The 17,921-nt window shown below is 37.2% G+C and overlaps 2 protein-coding genes and 1 pseudogene across 3 annotated transcripts; 1 reads left to right on the top strand and 2 right to left on the bottom strand.

Annotated features, from left to right (window-relative positions):
* Positions 1-1,170: 1,170 nt before the first annotated feature.
* LOC148915944 (TMV resistance protein N-like) lies at positions 1,171-5,707 on the bottom strand. Its single transcript, XM_089055574.1, is given in 7 exon segments — positions 1,171-1,464; positions 1,698-2,409; positions 2,484-3,133; positions 3,136-3,418; positions 3,555-3,830; positions 3,950-5,057; positions 5,203-5,707. Coding segments are annotated over 6 exon segments (3,498 nt in total). The 5' UTR covers positions 5,703-5,707; the 3' UTR covers positions 1,171-1,464; positions 1,698-1,728.
* A 1,149-nt stretch (positions 5,708-6,856) lies between these two features.
* Positions 6,857-9,357, bottom strand: LOC103341928 (cytochrome P450 CYP749A22-like; annotated as a pseudogene). Its single transcript, XR_016128357.1, has 5 exons — positions 8,911-9,357; positions 8,607-8,828; positions 8,290-8,515; positions 7,392-7,770; positions 6,857-7,285 (listed from the first exon to the last, which is right to left on the bottom strand). The product of XR_016128357.1 is annotated as a cytochrome P450 CYP749A22-like (transcript).
* Positions 9,358-12,691: 3,334 nt separating this feature from the next.
* On the top strand, positions 12,692-16,734 carry LOC148915943 (transcription factor VIP1-like). The gene is made up of 4 exons (XM_089055344.1): positions 12,692-13,519; positions 13,850-13,982; positions 15,944-16,028; positions 16,162-16,734. The coding sequence occupies exons 1-4, from the start codon at positions 12,951-12,953 to the stop codon at positions 16,401-16,403; spliced, it is 1,029 nt and encodes a 342-aa protein (XP_088911470.1). The 5' UTR covers positions 12,692-12,950; the 3' UTR covers positions 16,404-16,734.
* The last annotated feature ends 1,187 nt before the right edge of the window (positions 16,735-17,921 follow it).

The raw sequence follows: 17,921 nt of genomic DNA, 5'->3' as shown, positions 1-17,921 counted from the left end.
TTGGAATAACCAGGTAAGTCGTTTTACTGTGACAATAGAAGGTAGAATATAAGTATGGTTCATGGTAATTAACCTTAATATTTTTTTGTTTGGTTTAACTAGGAACGTGAGACCCTTAGGTGCATGTCGAAGACATCTACCCTTCGTGAGTGGAATTGGTGGGGTAATCCAAATAATGGTATATTCTGTAATACCCGTGTCTTGGGGAAACAAGAACGGTGAGCAATCCCACATCGCTCGGGGAGGGAAAGGTGAAGTGCTTTAAATGTGTAGGCACTTCTCTTCCTAGCACGAGGCCTTTTGGGAGCTCATTGGTTTCGGAGTTCTAGGAACTCCGAAGTTAAGCGAGTTGGGGGCCAGAGCAATCCTAGGATGGGTGACCCACTGGTAAGTTGCTCGTGAGTTCCCAAAAACAAAACATTGAGGGCCAAAGAGGGGGGCCCAAAGCGGACAATATCGTGCTAGGGGAGTCGGGTCATGACATATTCAAAGGGTACATTCAGAGGTCTGGATTAGAGCAACTTATTAGGTGTTCTTATCGGAATGTTGATAAGATTGTGGTATCTACATTTGTTAAGAAGGGGATAGTAATTGGGAAATTTCCGTCCACGGGGATAGTCTTTGTGGATTTTTATTTTTAGGGTACAAATATATACTAAGTATGATCACAATTTTGGCCAATTTAAACCCAATGGTTGACAATAAGTCTTAAGAAGACAAAAAAGAAAACCAAATATGTAAATTATATATATGTAGGAGCATCCTTATAGACTTTTTTCCATTCAAGCGATATTGGGGGTGGAGGATTTTCATACACACACCAATGTCCATGTATAAGGGTTCAAAACTGAGACCATTGGTCAACAAAGTCAAGACCCTTTCCGCTGGTCTAGACCCCATTGACCATTTTGTCTTATTTAAGAGTATTAATCCAAGTTTGGTTAATGATATTAAGCTCAAGTTCATATGCTTATATCAAAAGATAAAAATATAAATATAAACATAATTTCTTTGAATAAGGTTGGTTAATGATATTAAGCTCAAGTTCGTGACACCAATAGTTTGGAAGCAACATTAAATTTGAGAAACTATTTTTGAATTTCATTAAGTCACTATTTGGATGAATGTAACATTTGATGAGTCATTTGAAAGGGTTATAATAGATGCCTGAAAAAAAAAAACAAATAAAAGCTTTTAGCATAAGGAAAAATGAAGTAGTGGAATTACAGCACAGGTCATTTTGGAGTTGATTGACTTGTGCACGCCCAGTAAGTGTCAATCTCTCAAAAAGAGCTTCACTAATTAACCTACTGAATTTATACAGCACATGTGGAATTTAGCCTAAGCAACAAACCATTTAAGCATAAATAGATGTCTCCCAACCATGTTTAAATGCTTCAGTCGGTAAAATGCGCCCGTTAGGCTTCCGGATGACGGAACTCTCCTCCCCAACAAAATTTGGATCTGACTGTAAAAAGCAGAAAGACTGTCAAAACTTGTTCTAATTCCAGAGTGATTGGTACAACAAAACAAGATTTACAAGACTACACTAATACAACGCATCCTGCATATATGCATTTCAATTGAATTTAAATATAACGTAACAGGAGAAGTATTCTCGTCCAACCTAATAGGATAAAAACTGAAGCGAAACCATGAATTAAATGATAATATGGGAAGAGTTTAGCAATACCAACCTTTCAACTCTTCCTTTGAGGCACTGGACAGTTAGTCTTCTTTCATTCTTTTGCAGAGTGATTCTTTGCCAAAGCTACCAATACCGCTTGGTCCTGTCTCATTACAGTACTGTTCACGTGTTCGCTTAGTGATGGCACCTTGTACCTTGTCTGATTTGTCAAAATCACAATCTGTAACGTCCTCATAAAAAGAATTCTTTCTGTTGGAATATTGTTTCATTGTTCGGTTGAGCTCTTCCGCGTCTTGTTCGTACAGTGCGCGGACTCCACACTTCTTCACCTTCACCCATGTCTTCTCTCCTAGAACAGATATTGCTTTGAAATGAAACCGAATCTTATGATCGCTGCAGTTCTCCCTCCGACGGACCTCACTTCTCCTGCTTGGTACCGTATAGAAACGTTGCCTAGACAGGAGGATCAACCAAAGGTGATCGGACAACACTACATTGTCTATTCTTTTAGCATAAACCGGGGCCACAAGGGTGTTTAAATCATCAAGGCAACGTAATTCGATTGCAAAATGTCTTGTAGCAGTAGCCGAAATTTCTTGAGCAGGTGAAAATAGAGCACAAAAAGCAAACCCGACCCACTTTCTATTAGAATAAGGTAGTGTCTCAATTACAGAGTCTCCCACATTTTGATTATTGAACCACTCAGGAATTTCACTTCCAGGAATTACAACACTGACGAAAGTCAAGGAAAGAGGAATTTCCTGCACCAAAGGAAGGATATAAATAGTACTACACAACTAAAGAGGGAAGAGGAGAGAGGGAGAAGGAGAAGTACCTGAAGGAAATTCTTTAGCGTTAAAAATATTATGAAACTGGAACCTTGATGGTCAACCAAACTGAAGCAATTTAAAGAAGTAATCCAAGTATGAGTTATGCCGCATATCCGTGGTGGATATGGGAATATTTTCAAGGAAGTACAATTATCCGTGTCTACATAAAAGTATAGTCCTCTGTTTAATGGAAGGCTTGGCAATTTTTGAAGCCATTTGCAATTGTTCAATTTGAACTCCCAAAGCTTAGAAAGCCCACTGATGCTTGCAGGAAGGCTAACAAAATGGTTTCCATCAAGATTTAATATTTCTAAAGAGGACAATAAACCAATATCTTCAGGTATTGCCCCTTCACAAAGATTGCAGTCCTTCAGATTTAGATGCTTCAAAAAGCGTAAATCTTTTAAGGAAGCTAACACCAGACTCACAGGGTGGGGATTCTTTCTTGGAAATCTTTTAAGTAAGCCAAAGCTGAAGAAAGAATGCCATGATCTAGGCAGTTCGATATTTTTCACTGGAACCAAGGCAGATGACGCACCTCTCATAGAAATTCCACTCATATCAATCTCCTTCAAACTCGGGATCAAAGGTATCATTGATGAAGGCATTTGCTCAACAGCAGTGAAGCTTAAAGAAAGCTTCGAAAAATTTTCATTTCTCCCACAAATTCTGGAATCTTTTTCACTTTTGAGCACCCAGAAAGATCAAATGTTTCAAGAGATTCCAGTTCAACTTCAGCTGGGAGACTCTTAATGCTTTTACAGTATTTAAAATTCAAAACTCTTAGTCTTTTGAGAGAAGCAATGGATGGATGAATCTTGACAATATTAGTACAACCTTCAAAAACCAGCCTCTCAAGATTCTGAGTACCTGTGAAATCTGGGGTCCTTGTCAAGTTCCCGGAGTAACTAAGATCAATAGATTTCAACTTCACCATGTACTGTACAAAACATGAAAATGGTAGATTAATTAACTTCCAAGAACTCAGACCAAAATAATAATAATAATAATAATAACTTCCAAGAACCTTGCAAAATTTATTGAAATTGAAAAGAACTAGCTCTACAAAGGTCTACCTTTATTCCATTCCAAAGGTGATCAATTTTGCTATGCTGCAGACTAAGTTGAGCAAGTTCATTAGGTTGAAAACTTGGTGGCAGGCATTTGGAGGGATACCAACTCCACTCCAGAAACCTTAAGGAATTGGGAAGATACTTTGGGCCCAAAGAAAGGCTCAAATTATTAATCTTGAGCAACTTTAGTTTACACATCTTAGTGAATGCTTCGGGATTCCAGTGTGCTGCTTCAAATTCACGCAAGCATAGGACTATGCCTTCAATGGCTTCCGTTCCCTAGTAAATAGGAATAAAAGAAAAGTTAAGTGTCATAATCAAGTCTCTCTTATCGTTATTAATGGAATTATAGTATGTTATCCAAGGCTTGGTGTTTTATTTTTTGTGCAACTTCTTACCGTATTGTTCGTGAGTACATGAATGATGTCACTGTGAAGCCACAAGCGACTGCGACCACCTGGCTCGTCAAAAGACTCTTGACGAACAATCTCCCATGCCATTTCTTGTATCAAATCATGAATGGACAGACGTGTGTTTGAAATAGACAAGAGAGATTTCTCAATAAGAACATGTATCACAATACGAGTGCCAACAAAACCGCAACTGTCTAGTATTTCAATCACTTCTTCCTTGTCATAAAACTTATGGAAACATACAACGTCAAGAAAAATTTTCTGCTGCATCTCCTCCAGTCCATCATAGCTTATTTTCAAAATTTCAAAAATTTTCCTGTCAGGAGCTTGCTTCAGTTTATCTAGTGCACTCTTCCATTCATCTCGACTTCTTTTATACAAAAAAGACCCCAAAGTTTTAAGAGCTAATGGAAGACCTCCTGCGTAGTTTATGAAATTTTTAGACAGTTCTAGATAATCTTCTTCGAGGTCATCTTTTCTAAAGGCCTTCCTACTAAAGAGATAAAGAGCTTCGTCTTGGGTTAATCCCCTGACCTTATATACTTTCTCTATCCCATGTTCGACTAACAAGCGTTCATCTCTAGTTGTAATGATGATTCTACTTCCCAAACCAAAGCAGTCTTTTTCTCTTATCAACATTTCCAGTTGGTCTGATTGATCTACATCATCAAGAACGAGAAGAACCTTTTTATTACATAGACACCTCTTTATCATAGTAAATCCACTATGAGCATCATAAACTTGTATATTTTTTTCCCTCAAGATATTGGAAAGAAGCTGTTTCTGTAAAGGAACTGGACCATGTGTTGCACAAACCTCTCTGACATTTGCAAGAAAGCTGCTACCTTCAAAATTATGAGAAATTGTCTCATAAACTAATCTAGCAAGGGTTGTCTTACCCATTCCGCCCATCCCCCATATCCCAACAAAGCGCACATCATTTGCGTTTGTATCTAAATGGAGATCTATTTCCTTTAGTTTAATATCAAGTCCGACCAATATCTCTGACTCTGAGGAATCTAACAATGAAAATGTGGGATGCACTTTATCCCACACTGCATCAACAATATTTTTGATAAGCTCTGTATCATACCTAGAAACAGAAGAAGAAAAAATCATCAGATGAATATGTGTCAGTTGTTGAATATGTCATAAATAAAGTGCATGGCAAATTCTGAAACGCGATATTTTTTAGTCAAGGCTTATTAGCTATGTGTCAGTTGTTGCTTCATGCTTACCTATAATCCTTTGAATTCCACCCAGCGAGATTAGCAACTTTTTTTAAAGCATTTCTCCACTCAAGCACCTCCTCTCTCTCTTCCCCACAATTCCTTTCATGGTTAACGAGGGCTGCCCCATAACTCCCCCGTTGATGTCGTACATCAGAGGGATCCACATCATAAAAGATTGGGAAAATTCTCTCCTTCTCTTTCATGGACTGAACAATATGGGTTAGTTCACGCAAACACCAACTTGAAGTAGCATAATTTGTTGAAAGAACTATGATTGCAAACCTTGATTGTTCAATCGCGGTGAGGAGCTCCGGATTGATATCTGTCCCTCTTTCAAGATCTGGATCATCCCTGAAAGTTCTAATTCCTCGCCAGTCCAACTGTTTGTATAAATAGTCAGTAAAACCCCTGCGAGTATCTTCACCCCTGAAACTCAAAAACACTTGGTATTTCCATGGACAAACTGCAGTAGCAGAAGTGAAGGCCCTTTGGCTGCTCAATGCCATTGGAAAGTGGTTCCAAGAAATCTTCTCTCAGCACCGGATTGCAGAACAAGAAATGATTAGAAAGATGAAAATTCAATGGCACCAGTTGAAATATGGAAAAGAAAAATCAGTAGAGAGAGAGGCGCCAGGAAGGCAAAGACAAAGATGATAATGAAACTGAAAAACAAAATAAAAATAGTGTTGAAAGGGGCTTCAGCAATGTTTCTTCATGGTGTGTTGCGAGGAAAAGATGCCTTTGACATTACTAATGAAGAAGAGGATGATATGTACAGAAGAAGACAGAGGAAGTAGTTGGAGTTGGAGAATGGCGCCATGACACAAACCAATGTTGTTCTTTATTTTGTTTATATGAAAAGCTGATGATAAGTAGATAAGTTTAATTAATTTTGTGTTAGTGTCGTTTAGTATATTGATTTCTGTACCTGCTACTAATTTAAAATTTTCCCCAATCAAAATTCACCGTCCTTAAATAATATGTTAAATTCACCGTCCTCCATGATTATTTTGTTCAAAGCCTAAACAACTCAATCAAAGTCACAGTGAGAGAGACATCAATAGAAGAGAAAGAGGATCTCAGGAAGGAAGAAGGGATTGAAGGGAAAGATGGCAGCATTACAATCGAAGTTTATTGAAATGACCACTAGTGCAACGCGGTAACTATTTTGAGGACGACACCAACAATTTAGCCTTTATTCAAGTTTTCAAATATTCAAGCCCATTTCTCCCTATGGAGGTAATTGGAAAAGTCAAACTCAAAGAACAAACAGTTCTGGAAGTTCTGATGCTTCTATTAATCAGTACATGATTCTTTAAATTCCCATAATCAAATCAGTGCACTGCAATCTGTCTACATATAGTTACACAAAGCTATGCAATGCAGCCTCCAACTAAAAAGGAAAAAGAACTAAAAAGAAAAAGCAATCCAGATTACAAAATGGGAGGCAGAGGCAAAGGATCTATTAGTGAGTACACCATGGACTAATACAGTTGTGCTGATGTTTCTTACTTAATTTTAAATCACTTCATGACAATCAATCAGTTGTTCACTTGCATTGTTAGTAAGCTAGCAGTATATCCAAAGGCATTAATGTCGGGGTACTTGATACCGAGCTCAAGAATCATGGGTGCAATCGATACATCAATGTCTTTGCAATTCAAAGTGAGTGTAGCATTACCTGAACTCCATGTTGTGGCCGAACTGTAAGATAATGCAAGGGAAAGTGAACATAACCCGGGGAAAGGGTGAAGGAGTAGCGTTGTAGAATCATTGACAAAGCAATCTTTGCTTCAGTAATGCCAAAGTTCATGCCCACACAAGTTCGAGGTCCCAATCCAAATGGTATAAATGCACCAATGTTGTTGTTAGTTGCTTTAGCGACCCCTGCCAAGAATCTCTCTGGTTTGAAAAGATGCACATCCTGTCCCTAGATTTCAGTATCATGGTGAATTGCTATAGTTGAGATAACCAAATCAAGATTAGAAGGAAGAGTGAGCTTTCCCAGTCTAACTTCCCTTTCAACCTTCCTTATAATAGAAACAGGCAGCGGATATAACCGTAGAGACTCATTAATGATCATACTCATCTGCATACAAATGAAGAAAGAGATAACAAATCAGGATTTCAAATTTAATTGAGAAAATATTTCTGCTACTTCCAAAAGCAATTGATTGTATTCTTGACACTCTTACTGTTTTCAGTTTGGCAATCCCATCAGGATGTGGAGTTTGTTTGCCAAATTATTGTATGACCTCATTTCTTGCTTCCTCTTGCCAATCTGTATGGACTGCCAGAAGTAAGACAGTCCAAGAAAGCAAAGTAGTAGTAGTTTCTTGTCCGGACATGTAAAACGTCTTGCAATCATCAACAACTTCGTCCGCCAAAATCCTCTGGTTGTCATTGCCATCATGTTGAGCCTCTACAAGTAATCCAAGATAATCACTTCCAAATCTGTCTTCTCCTCCGGTCATTGCCTTCTCTCCTCTTTTCTTAATAATCTCTATTATAGAGTCTTGTATTCCTTTCTCAAGTTTCTCCGACTCTATCTCATCGCTGGTTTTAAAGAACTCACTGCAATTTTCAATGAAAGACTAAACATGAGAACAGAATTAATGCTCACAGCTATGGGAAAACAATAAAAGAAGATTAAAGAAGAATGGTTCTCTGCGTGACAAGCCTAATGCGCCAACTACACAACGAAAATGAAAAAGAGTATGCTTCTCCTGGTTATAATGAAAATTTTTATTGAGTATATTTCTCCTGGCTATAATGCAAATTTGTGTTCAATTCAAATTTGGAATTTGCACCAGTATCTCTTCTTTTTTAGGGGGAGTCATCAGCATGAATCATTTTTTTAAAGAAGATACAGAGAGAATTGTTTAGGCATGACTCTGTGTTTGTTAACATAGTAAGGTACAGAATGTATTCTAGCAATTTCAAAGGATCCCACAATTGACCAACCAAAAGATCATTTGGATGCCATTTATATTGAGGAGTAAAAAAGCCACACATTAATCAATCAGATATTCAATAACTAAGAGAACAGAGATTGAATGGCTATCCATGTGTGGTTTCGCAATTCGAGTTTACCTAATGACAGGAACCCTGATTGTGAGAAAATTTTTGTAGATTATGAAGCCTAACTTGGTCAACATCTCAAAAATGTTCTTTCCTTCAATATAGCTGCTGCCAAATGCTATTCTGGAAGTCACTTCTGAACTCAGCAACCTAAACTCTTGATCAATCTCTTTTCCTTCATAATTTTCCACCTTCCTAGCATTGTCTCGGCACTAGCTACCATTTCTGGAATCATACTCTGGTAAAACAATACCATCCCATCAGATTTTACTTCACTACTATACTACTCTTTGCAAGAAATTACCATTAACTGTGAAAAAAAGACTTACTTTTAAGCTCTCTCCATGGAAGGCAAGAGTGGCCAGCTTTCTCAATTTTGCCCATTTTTCAGCTTCTGTTGTTGAAACCAAGCCATCTCTTAATAGCTTCTTTACAAAGTTTTGGATCTCTTTTTTGGGATAAGCTCCATCTTTGTTATTCAGTATCTCTTTGCACAACTCAGGTTCTGTGATCACCAACTGAGCCTGAGAACCGTGCCACTGCAAATAATTAATTCAATATTTGGAACTAAAATTAAATATAAATAAAATTTTAAACTTTTTTATTTATTTTATAAGTAGCTAATTGAGATGGTTTCTTACCATAAATCTTGGTCAATGAGTGAATGTGAGGTTGGACTAAAGGAAGTGTGTGGTGGGATATAGTTTTGGGCCTGGCCATGGCTTCCTTCATCATGTGGGAGATTTCTTTGGTGTTTCCATGGATGAGTTTGTAAGGAGGGCCATGGATCCCCCGCAGAGCTATCTGCTTCTGTATGCGAGTTGGAGCCCACCATAGCTTGTGAAGGATCGTGATGAGAACTACGACCAGGAACAAGCACAGAAAGCAGAGAAAGCCTCCTAAAGAACCCATTTGTCCTCGCTTTCTTTCTGAGTATTCGTCTTTCAGCAGTCAGTTTTAAAATTTTCTTGCTCTTTGTTGTTTGTTTGTACAAACTTAGGAAGAGAAAGAATGAAAAATCAAGACATTGCAGGTGGCCAGATGTAGCCAAGTTTTAATGGAAAACACTTGGCTCATTTCCTTACATGACAACAAAATTTGCTTTGTTTTTTCCTTTCTTTTAATTTTGCAATGTATGTAGGAAGAATTTCTGAAAACAGAAAAATCATCCATAAATACGTAGATAAATTTTTCTAACATGTTAGAGAAAATTCACATCATGCACCTTTGAACGTCAAGGATTACTGCATTGTTTGAGGACTTGTTCCTATACTAATTTTTAATTCACTATGTATGTCTAGCACCTTTGTATGTGCTTGTTTGATATTTCTTTATAATCATATAGATTACATGCAATCTCAATCTGATTGCAATTAGCCAAAAAGACTGGATTCTTAACAAGTTTTCTCAGCCAGAAAAAAAATACTATAATAATGGATGAAACATAATATAAAGTTGCTCAAAGAATAGTAAGACACAATCATATCAACAGAATAGCATTGCTTGAGAGGATTGAAGGTTTATTCTAAAAAACTTCAATGCACCTCGTTGGTGGTATTTCAAGTCAGTCACTCACTATCAAGTCGGAAAGTTAAAGCACAAAACTAAAGGAATTTCAGCTTAAATTTTAGCGGATTTTAATCCCTACAACATTTATAAGTTTTCTTCTTTCCTCCAGGCCCCTGAGCTGTACGAAAACGTCGCACCAGGCTTGCCTCCTTCCCTTTCAATAAAATGCAGTGACAGTGCTGCTGAAGCCCTCCTTTCAGTGAAGTGCACCGTTTCACTCAATGATGGGTTTTCAATCTAGAATTGGGCTTTTAAAACAAAATGCTTCTCTTAACCCACTTGGCCTCCAACCCAATAGAACCCAATCCCCAAATCACATTATTTTAACTTCTTTTTTTCTTATTTCAAAATTTTCACATGTTTTATGAAATTTATTTATTTTGGTGTTTGATTTAACATTACATAAAGTTACATTTAACAGTTTCGGGAACTGATTTTTTTAAAATTAAGTAAGCTAGTCCTTTTATATATGTTTGATATGAAGAATAAATATGGTATGATGAAATTAGGATATCAAAATCATTATTTTATGTGTTATATAATTTATTTTAATATATACATATATTATTTTAGTTATTTTTAATTATCGTAATTATGATCACTATACTTGATAAATATGGGCTTAGTCAAGCTGGCTAGAGTGAATGTGCTCCTCACTCTGCACTTGAGTTCAAATCTCCCTCCCAATAGTCTAAATTAGATTAAATTAGATTATCACTTGTATCAAACATTAAAATATAAAATATAAAATATAAATATAAAAAAACATGATCACAGTACTCATATAGCCTAACGGTGGGATCTCTAGGACATCCTAATACTAATACTGGCTCCTTTATTTTATCTTGTTTTATATTAAGACAAACAAAAAGTTACAAATGGCATCTCAAATCTTTTGACTTAATACCGAAATAATTAAACTGGAGTCGACTTCATAGAACTCTAATTGCACTTGCACTCTAATGATTAAGATAAACTTTTTACAACAACTCTAAACTTACTAACTCGATAATTGCACTTGCTCTTATTGATACTATTCCATAAAATGGGGGAAATAAATTATGTCTTCCACCCATATTACAACACGTGTACAAGATGTACTGCGTGACCATACTACTGTAGTATTATATAATTTCTCCACAAAGTACCAAGACTCCTTCGTAAATGCAATAAAATAATGAATATTCCTATTGCCAAACCATTTCAGTTACATTATCTTTGAGAACATTGCTCATAATCAATTCGACAATCCAACATCATTGAATAGGCTAGCTAGGCTTCATGAAGAAAACATTCAAGGGGGATAACTCCACAAGGAAGGTAAGTACTCGCACCAATTGACTAATCAAAGCCACCAAGCATCATAATTTGCTATGAAGATTACACTCCTTTCTAAATTCAGAGCTTATTACTCTTATGAGTTTTATGCATCATAATTTGACAACCTTTTAGATGATGCAATCCTCTTGATATATCAATACACTTTTATGCACTCGTGTTGAGATTCACCAATCTCTATTGGAGATTAAATTGCCAAGTCTTAATAGAAGTTGTGATCGATATGTCTATAGCCAGAGCATTCATGACTTGTATCTCACACATATAAGACATACTCTCATAGTAACTAGCCATGTTCATCATCGTTAAAGACATTACCATGTTTTCTCATTCATAACTTGTGAATAAATCTCAATTCACTAACATATATGTATGAATTCTTGTCGTATTCTTGGAGAAATTGTTCATGAGGACTTACATGTCTAACAGAAGCCCAACTGGGCTGAAGCCCCTTTGAAGAGTTGATGCTGATGCTGAAATTCACACAATCTTTTTGGCTCTAGTGCGCTGTTCATATTCGACCCAAAAAAAAAAAAAAATCTTTTTGGCACTAGTGCGGTGTTCATATTTGGTCTCAGCAAGGAGCTCCACCAAACTTCAAGTTTCAAAGTTCAAATCTTCCAATCAATTTTCCAAAAGTCAATGGAGGTTTAGTCGATCATAAAATCAATATAAATGGGATTTAAATATGCTACCAACGATAAGTTGATTTAGACTAAACATTCTCGCCAGATATTCAATGAATATGATTATTAACTTAAGCATCAGAGAGCTCTTAAGATCTTGAATCCAGTAGCTTTTGAAGTTTAAGTTTTGTTTGTGTAGATGCCCCAGTCAAATTCTTCATACTATTTATCGATCTTGGCTTGCCATGTGAGTTATACGATTTTCACCTAGTAGGATTTATGATTTTGCATATGGTAGAAATTAAAATTTTATTTTCAGTGAATGGAAAGTTACCTTTAATAGGCATTCATACCCTAGTATAGTAGGATTTGTTAGAATAAGAATTAAAAGTTAATCCAACTCAAATCTTTATAGAAAGAAGCTTGACACTTTTTTGGAGCAATTATAACAGGAGTGCATGTTATAGAATGTATACCCAATAAGATGCATTTTGAGTTAGCATACATTCATATTGGGAAATTGATTATAGAATGTATATCCAATAAGATGCATTATGAGTTAACATATATTCATATTGGGAGATTTGAGTTAAACTTTAACTTCAACACATATCGTTGATGAAAGGTTTGATCGTTGTTTGTGTATTAAGATTATTCACACGGCGTGCTAATTTTACGTTGCATTCAAATTCCTCACACTACCACGTTGTTAGTAGTTATAATTATATAATATCAAAAGTAAAAATAATTATGGTAAAAAATGGCAATGGAAACAGTTCAATGAACCAACTATTCTTCCATATGCATTGCGTGTGTGTAGGTTATAAATAGAGGAATATAATGTCAAACTACATATAATTGGGTTCTACTACTCACTACTCAGCTCGTTCAAGTCCTTCTTCCCAAAAGTACTTATATCACTTTTGGTTTTACCAACCAAACCTCCTCCTTGCTCACTTTTTCAACGCACTCTCCCTCTCTCCACCCCTCAAATCCCCTCTCTCTCTCTCCGTTGTTTTCAACCACTTAAACTCCCACCACCACTCTCATCAATAAACATTAAACACCTGACCACCGTTACCACCCACCACCACCACAACCCAAAAACCCAAAAAAAAAAAAACAGAGCAAAAGACGAAAATGGATTTGAACAACAACTTCACCGGAGCTTCAAGGCCCTCCCCGACATCCTCGACTGACATGGAGCAGATGTCGGAGACCCCACAGCGCGGGTCCCACCACCGCCGAGCCCACTCTGACACCTCCTTCCGCATCCCCAACTTCGACGACCTCCTCCTCTTTGACCCTTCCGACCTCGACCTCTCCTGCCTCCCCTCCCCAACCATCCCGCCACGTAGCAGCAACCCAATGACCCAGGACTCCGACGACTCCTCCGGCCCACCCAACCCCTTCCCGAGCTCCAGGCCCGGCGGCCCCTCCACCGCATCCGCCGCCCACCTCCGGAGCCTCTCCGTCGACTCCGACTTCTTCGACGGCCTCGGTCTCGGCGCCGGAGGAGACTCCGGCAGAGAAGCCCTTGTGGGGCAGAGGTCTGGGTCCCACCACAGGCACAGCAACTCAATGGACGGCTCCTTTACGCCGTCGTTTGAGGCGGACTCGCCTGTGATCGTGGTGGACGGTATCAAGAAGTCCATAGCTCCTGAGAGACTTGCTGAGCTCTCTCTTATTGACCCGAAGAGAGCTAAAAGGTTGCCCATTTTTTGTTTTTGTGTCTCTGTTTTGTTTTTCTCGTGGCTGTCTTCTTGACCCTTTCCTCAACTGGATCATCGTTTTTCTTTTTGCTCTTTTTTTTTTAGGGTTTTTTCTTTCTGCAAATTTCAGTTAAACTCTTTTCAATTAATTGAGGGGATTTGGCCGTTTTTAATGTTCAGAATCTAATTTGATACGTAAACTGGGATTTCTTTTGCGAAATTTTGAAGAAAGAAAACTTAGTTTATGGAAATGTTGGTTTTTTTTTTTGGTAGATGTTATTTATTTGGTGGAATGAGAAATTGAATTCATAATTTTGTGGTTGATAGGATTTTAGCCAATAGACAATCTGCTGCGCGGTCGAAGGAGAGGAAGGTGAGATATACCAATGAGCTGGAGAGGAAGGTGCAGACGCTTCAGACAGAGGCAACAACCCTATCAGCACAGGTCACTCTGTTACAGGTAATACCTAAGACCTTGACTTTTGTACCTTAAGAAGTATCAGTTGGGCAAGACTTTAGGTACTACTTGCTAAACCAATGGAACCCGCAGCTTGGTTTGTTATGAAACGGATATATCATGCTTTGTCATTACAAAAATGGTATTTTCTGCTTTGCAATGATCATCATGAAATTATTTTCATTGTTCATTTATGCGGGTGGTTTTGTTCGGGTGCACGGTTGTTTACTTTTCCTTCCATTTTCTACCATTTTAGATTGTCAATGTTTCCATGCTTGCTTCATTCTCCAGTACGTATAGGCACATAGGGTTACATATGAAATATGGATAAATAGATCTTTCTGTTTCTAGGAAAACTCTATCAGTTTCCTTAATCACTGAACAGTACAAAGTTACTTTATTATATCAACGTTCCTCATAATGATTCTTTTCAATCTTACGTATGTCATTTTCTTTTCAAAGATTGGGTCCTTCTGTGAGTTCAGTTAATGAAATTAATTCCCCTAATGCGACCGGTTTTTGTGAGATTCTAGCTTTTATGTTCTAAGATACCAAAGCTTTTATTCTTTAGGAAATGTGTTTTGTTTAAGGGATAGTTTAACATTGATTATGATCTTTGTTTTGGTATGATTTTTGTATTTCCATTAACAATACAAGAAGTATGGATGGAATGATCCATACTTGACATACACATTAATGTCAAGTATGGATCCTCAGCTTATAAATTTCAGTTGCTTATGTCCATAACTAAGTAGTTTTGTGCTTCATTTTAATTATCTTTTCAATATAAACCCTCAGCCCAAAACGCTTAACCTAAAATGTAAAATAACATTGTTCTGGACACAAGTTAGTATCAACAGAAAGGAAAAAGCCACACATTGTAAATAGGGAAAGATTATGAATGGCAGAAAGCAGTTTTTGTAACCTAAAATTTTTGCTGTAACTTCAAATTGGTACGAACTTTTCTGTAGAAGAACATTTAAACATCCATGTTGCTTTAGTTACTAGAAATCCCGATCGTTCTGGAACATTAATTAAGTTTAGGAATAAGGTCAGGGCATTGGTCACTTAGCTGGGATGTGGATTAAAGCAGGTTTATACATAGTTAGAAGATAATATGTTTCCATAACAGTTACAAACTGATGATGTTATGCTATAACTTCATAGTGAAAAAGGTCAAGTTTTATAAGCTGCTACCTCCATGTGTTCTGTGCTCAAGTCTTTTCAACTAGTGAGCTCTATTTCTCCTCTGCTGAGATCTCTTCTCTGTCTTTTTTTTTTCCTTTTCTCTTTGCGAGATTGAAGACTCTAGAAGTTGATTTGACAAACAGATATGAGAATTTGGGATCCTTCATTTGATTCTACAGTTTCTACTTTATGTTATCTGCCGGCGTTTGTTTCTGTTTGCTAGATTGAAGAGTCTAGCAATAACTGATTCTTTTAAAACTGTGGACACCCATGCCATGTCCAACCTAAAAGGAACCACAGCCCTTATATTAAAAGATTCAGGCTTCCTGAGTAGGATTGAATTTTTAATGGTCACCACCTACTAGACAGTAGGTGCCAGTAATGCGAGAAACTTCTTTGCCCATGGTGGATGGTCAAAAGTTACAATCAAACTTGAGGACTCCTAGGTGTCTTAGATGTTTTTCTTAATTTGGCAAACTTGTTTCCCGTTGTTTCCTTTCTTTTGAATTTTAAGCTTTACTGTGTAACAGTATTTTGCTAAGCAATTTTCAGAGTCATTCTGGTTCAAATCTAGGACAACCTCTTGGTTCTTGCTGGATTTCGACACCAGGCTGTCTTTATAAGGATTGACCCTATTCTTAATTATACCATTTATGTTCTTGTAGCACATGCAAGTTTGTGTAGCGCATAATTCAGATAGTTTAAGAGTCAGTTTAGGATTTTAGTTTAACGGTGTCTGCATCCTTATCAGTCTATATAATGTATCTGTGATGCAGAGGGACACTACTGTTATAACTGCTGAGAATAAGGAGCTCAAGCTTCGCTTACAGGCTATGGAGCAACAAGCACAACTAAGAGATGGTATGCATATTATTCGTATATTTGTGCTGTTATGGAAAAGGAGTGATGGAATTGTTTTACTTTCAAGTTAGCTAACTTTTCTTTTGAGGTTATATTATAGTTGCTTTGCTTTTTGTTTATTTTACACCTACAGCCTTGAATGAAAAACTTAAGGAGGAGGTTCAGCGGCTTAAGATTGAAACCAACCAAATCCCACCTGGGAATGGAAACCCTTTCTACAGAGGGCTCCCCCCTCAATATGCCGCCCCTCAGTCGTCCTCACATCATCAGCTTGGTAGCGGCCAGACCCAGCAGCACCATCACATGCTTCACAACCAGGCTGTTTCCAATGGACAGGCTCGCCCGAGCTTCATGGACTTCAACCAGAGGGCCTAGAAACTCTATTTTAGTTATTGACCACAGGAACATATTTATGTTTGAGAATTTAGAGGAGGGTAGTTAATCTCAGATAGCTTCTTGTACATACTACATACAGATGTATATGTATGTGGTGCAGGACTTAAGGCTGTGAAGATTGCTGCTCACACAGTACGCAGAACCCACAGTACCCTGTATCAGTTAAAAACTATAGATGAATTATGTTATCATTTCTAGGAGATAGGATCGTTTAGAGCATGTTTTAGTCCTAATCTTACTGGAACACCTGCTGGGTTGTATTAGCGTTTATGCTAATAAGATCTTTTATTTCCTATGGAAGATTGATTTACTCTGTGTCCTTTGTTTTTTGTTTTTGTTTTTGGGGGTGGTCTTTTTTGCTAACCAATATCTGTTTCTTTCTCTTATGATTGTTTCTTAAATTATAGTTTTATTTATTTTTTATTTCTGCCAAAGTTAGGAAGGAGGGGGTTTTCTCTGTTTTTTTTTTTTTTCTTCAGTCAGAAGAGAGGGACTTTTCTCACTGTGAATATGCTATGAAGATTCAAACTCGAGGCTATTAGTCTGCAAATCAAAACCCTTTTTTCACTACTAGACCCCATATTGTTGTTCTATTGATGGCTGCTTTATTGTCTGTTTGTCATTTGTTTTTTTTGGTTCTTCTATTGCTTTTCTACATCCAAGGACGTGTCACTCGTCAATGGAAGATGCCCTTCCAAATGGCGAGTCTAATCTCATCTCATTTGGTCGCATGTACAGGTATGAGTGGAGAATTAAATATAATTAATTGCGTCGTTGTCAATGAAGAAAATTAATTATTTATGGTGTTGTCAATAAAGAAAAATTATTTGTGTCGTTGTCATATTGTATTAGGTCCATTATTCATCATCGAGGAGGAGAAATATCACATGCAAGTTAGGTGAGCATGACATGTGCCACCCTTGTACAGGCACCATTGAATAACATCATCAACGACCCCTATTATATTAGTTTATAAAGAAAATCGAATTATAGATTACTTAGTATGCATACTATTATATAGTACTTAATTTAGAGAGAGCTTCTCGGAGAGAGATGTACGTATCCCAAGGGGTTTGTTCTTAGGTCATCTTCAATCATAAAACGGTTAAATTTAGAGTCTTGTTGATAACTATTTCAATTTTAATTTTTTTACTTTTAAATTTTTGTGAAGAATGAAAGTGAGAATGAGAGCGGTATTGATCCCCCAAAATGAGCAAAAAAACTTTCTTGCAACAGAGATAGCAATAAAAAAAAATCAGGATTTTGCCAATGTGAGGCCAGTTTCAATTTGGCCTCTACAACCAGCCCCCTCTAATTAGGGATGAAAATGGATCAAATCTGGAGTGGGTAAATCATTTCCATTCCGTTAAGCATTTTTTCCCCATCTCGCCTTCATGTTTGGAATATTTAAATCGGGGATTCCCCATTTTATGTTCTTTCTTAAATTAGTAGAATTAATTTAGAGGGTCTTATTCGGTTTAAGTGCTGATTAGTGTT

The sequence above is a fragment of the Prunus mume genome, linkage group LG6 (genome assembly GCF_029339155.1).
Source record: "Prunus mume cultivar Tortuosa linkage group LG6, ASM2933915v1, whole genome shotgun sequence".
NCBI lineage: Eukaryota > Viridiplantae > Streptophyta > Magnoliopsida > Rosales > Rosaceae > Prunus > Prunus mume.
Note: the sequence above shows the minus strand (reverse complement) of the source record. Positions and strands in the feature narration are given on the sequence as shown.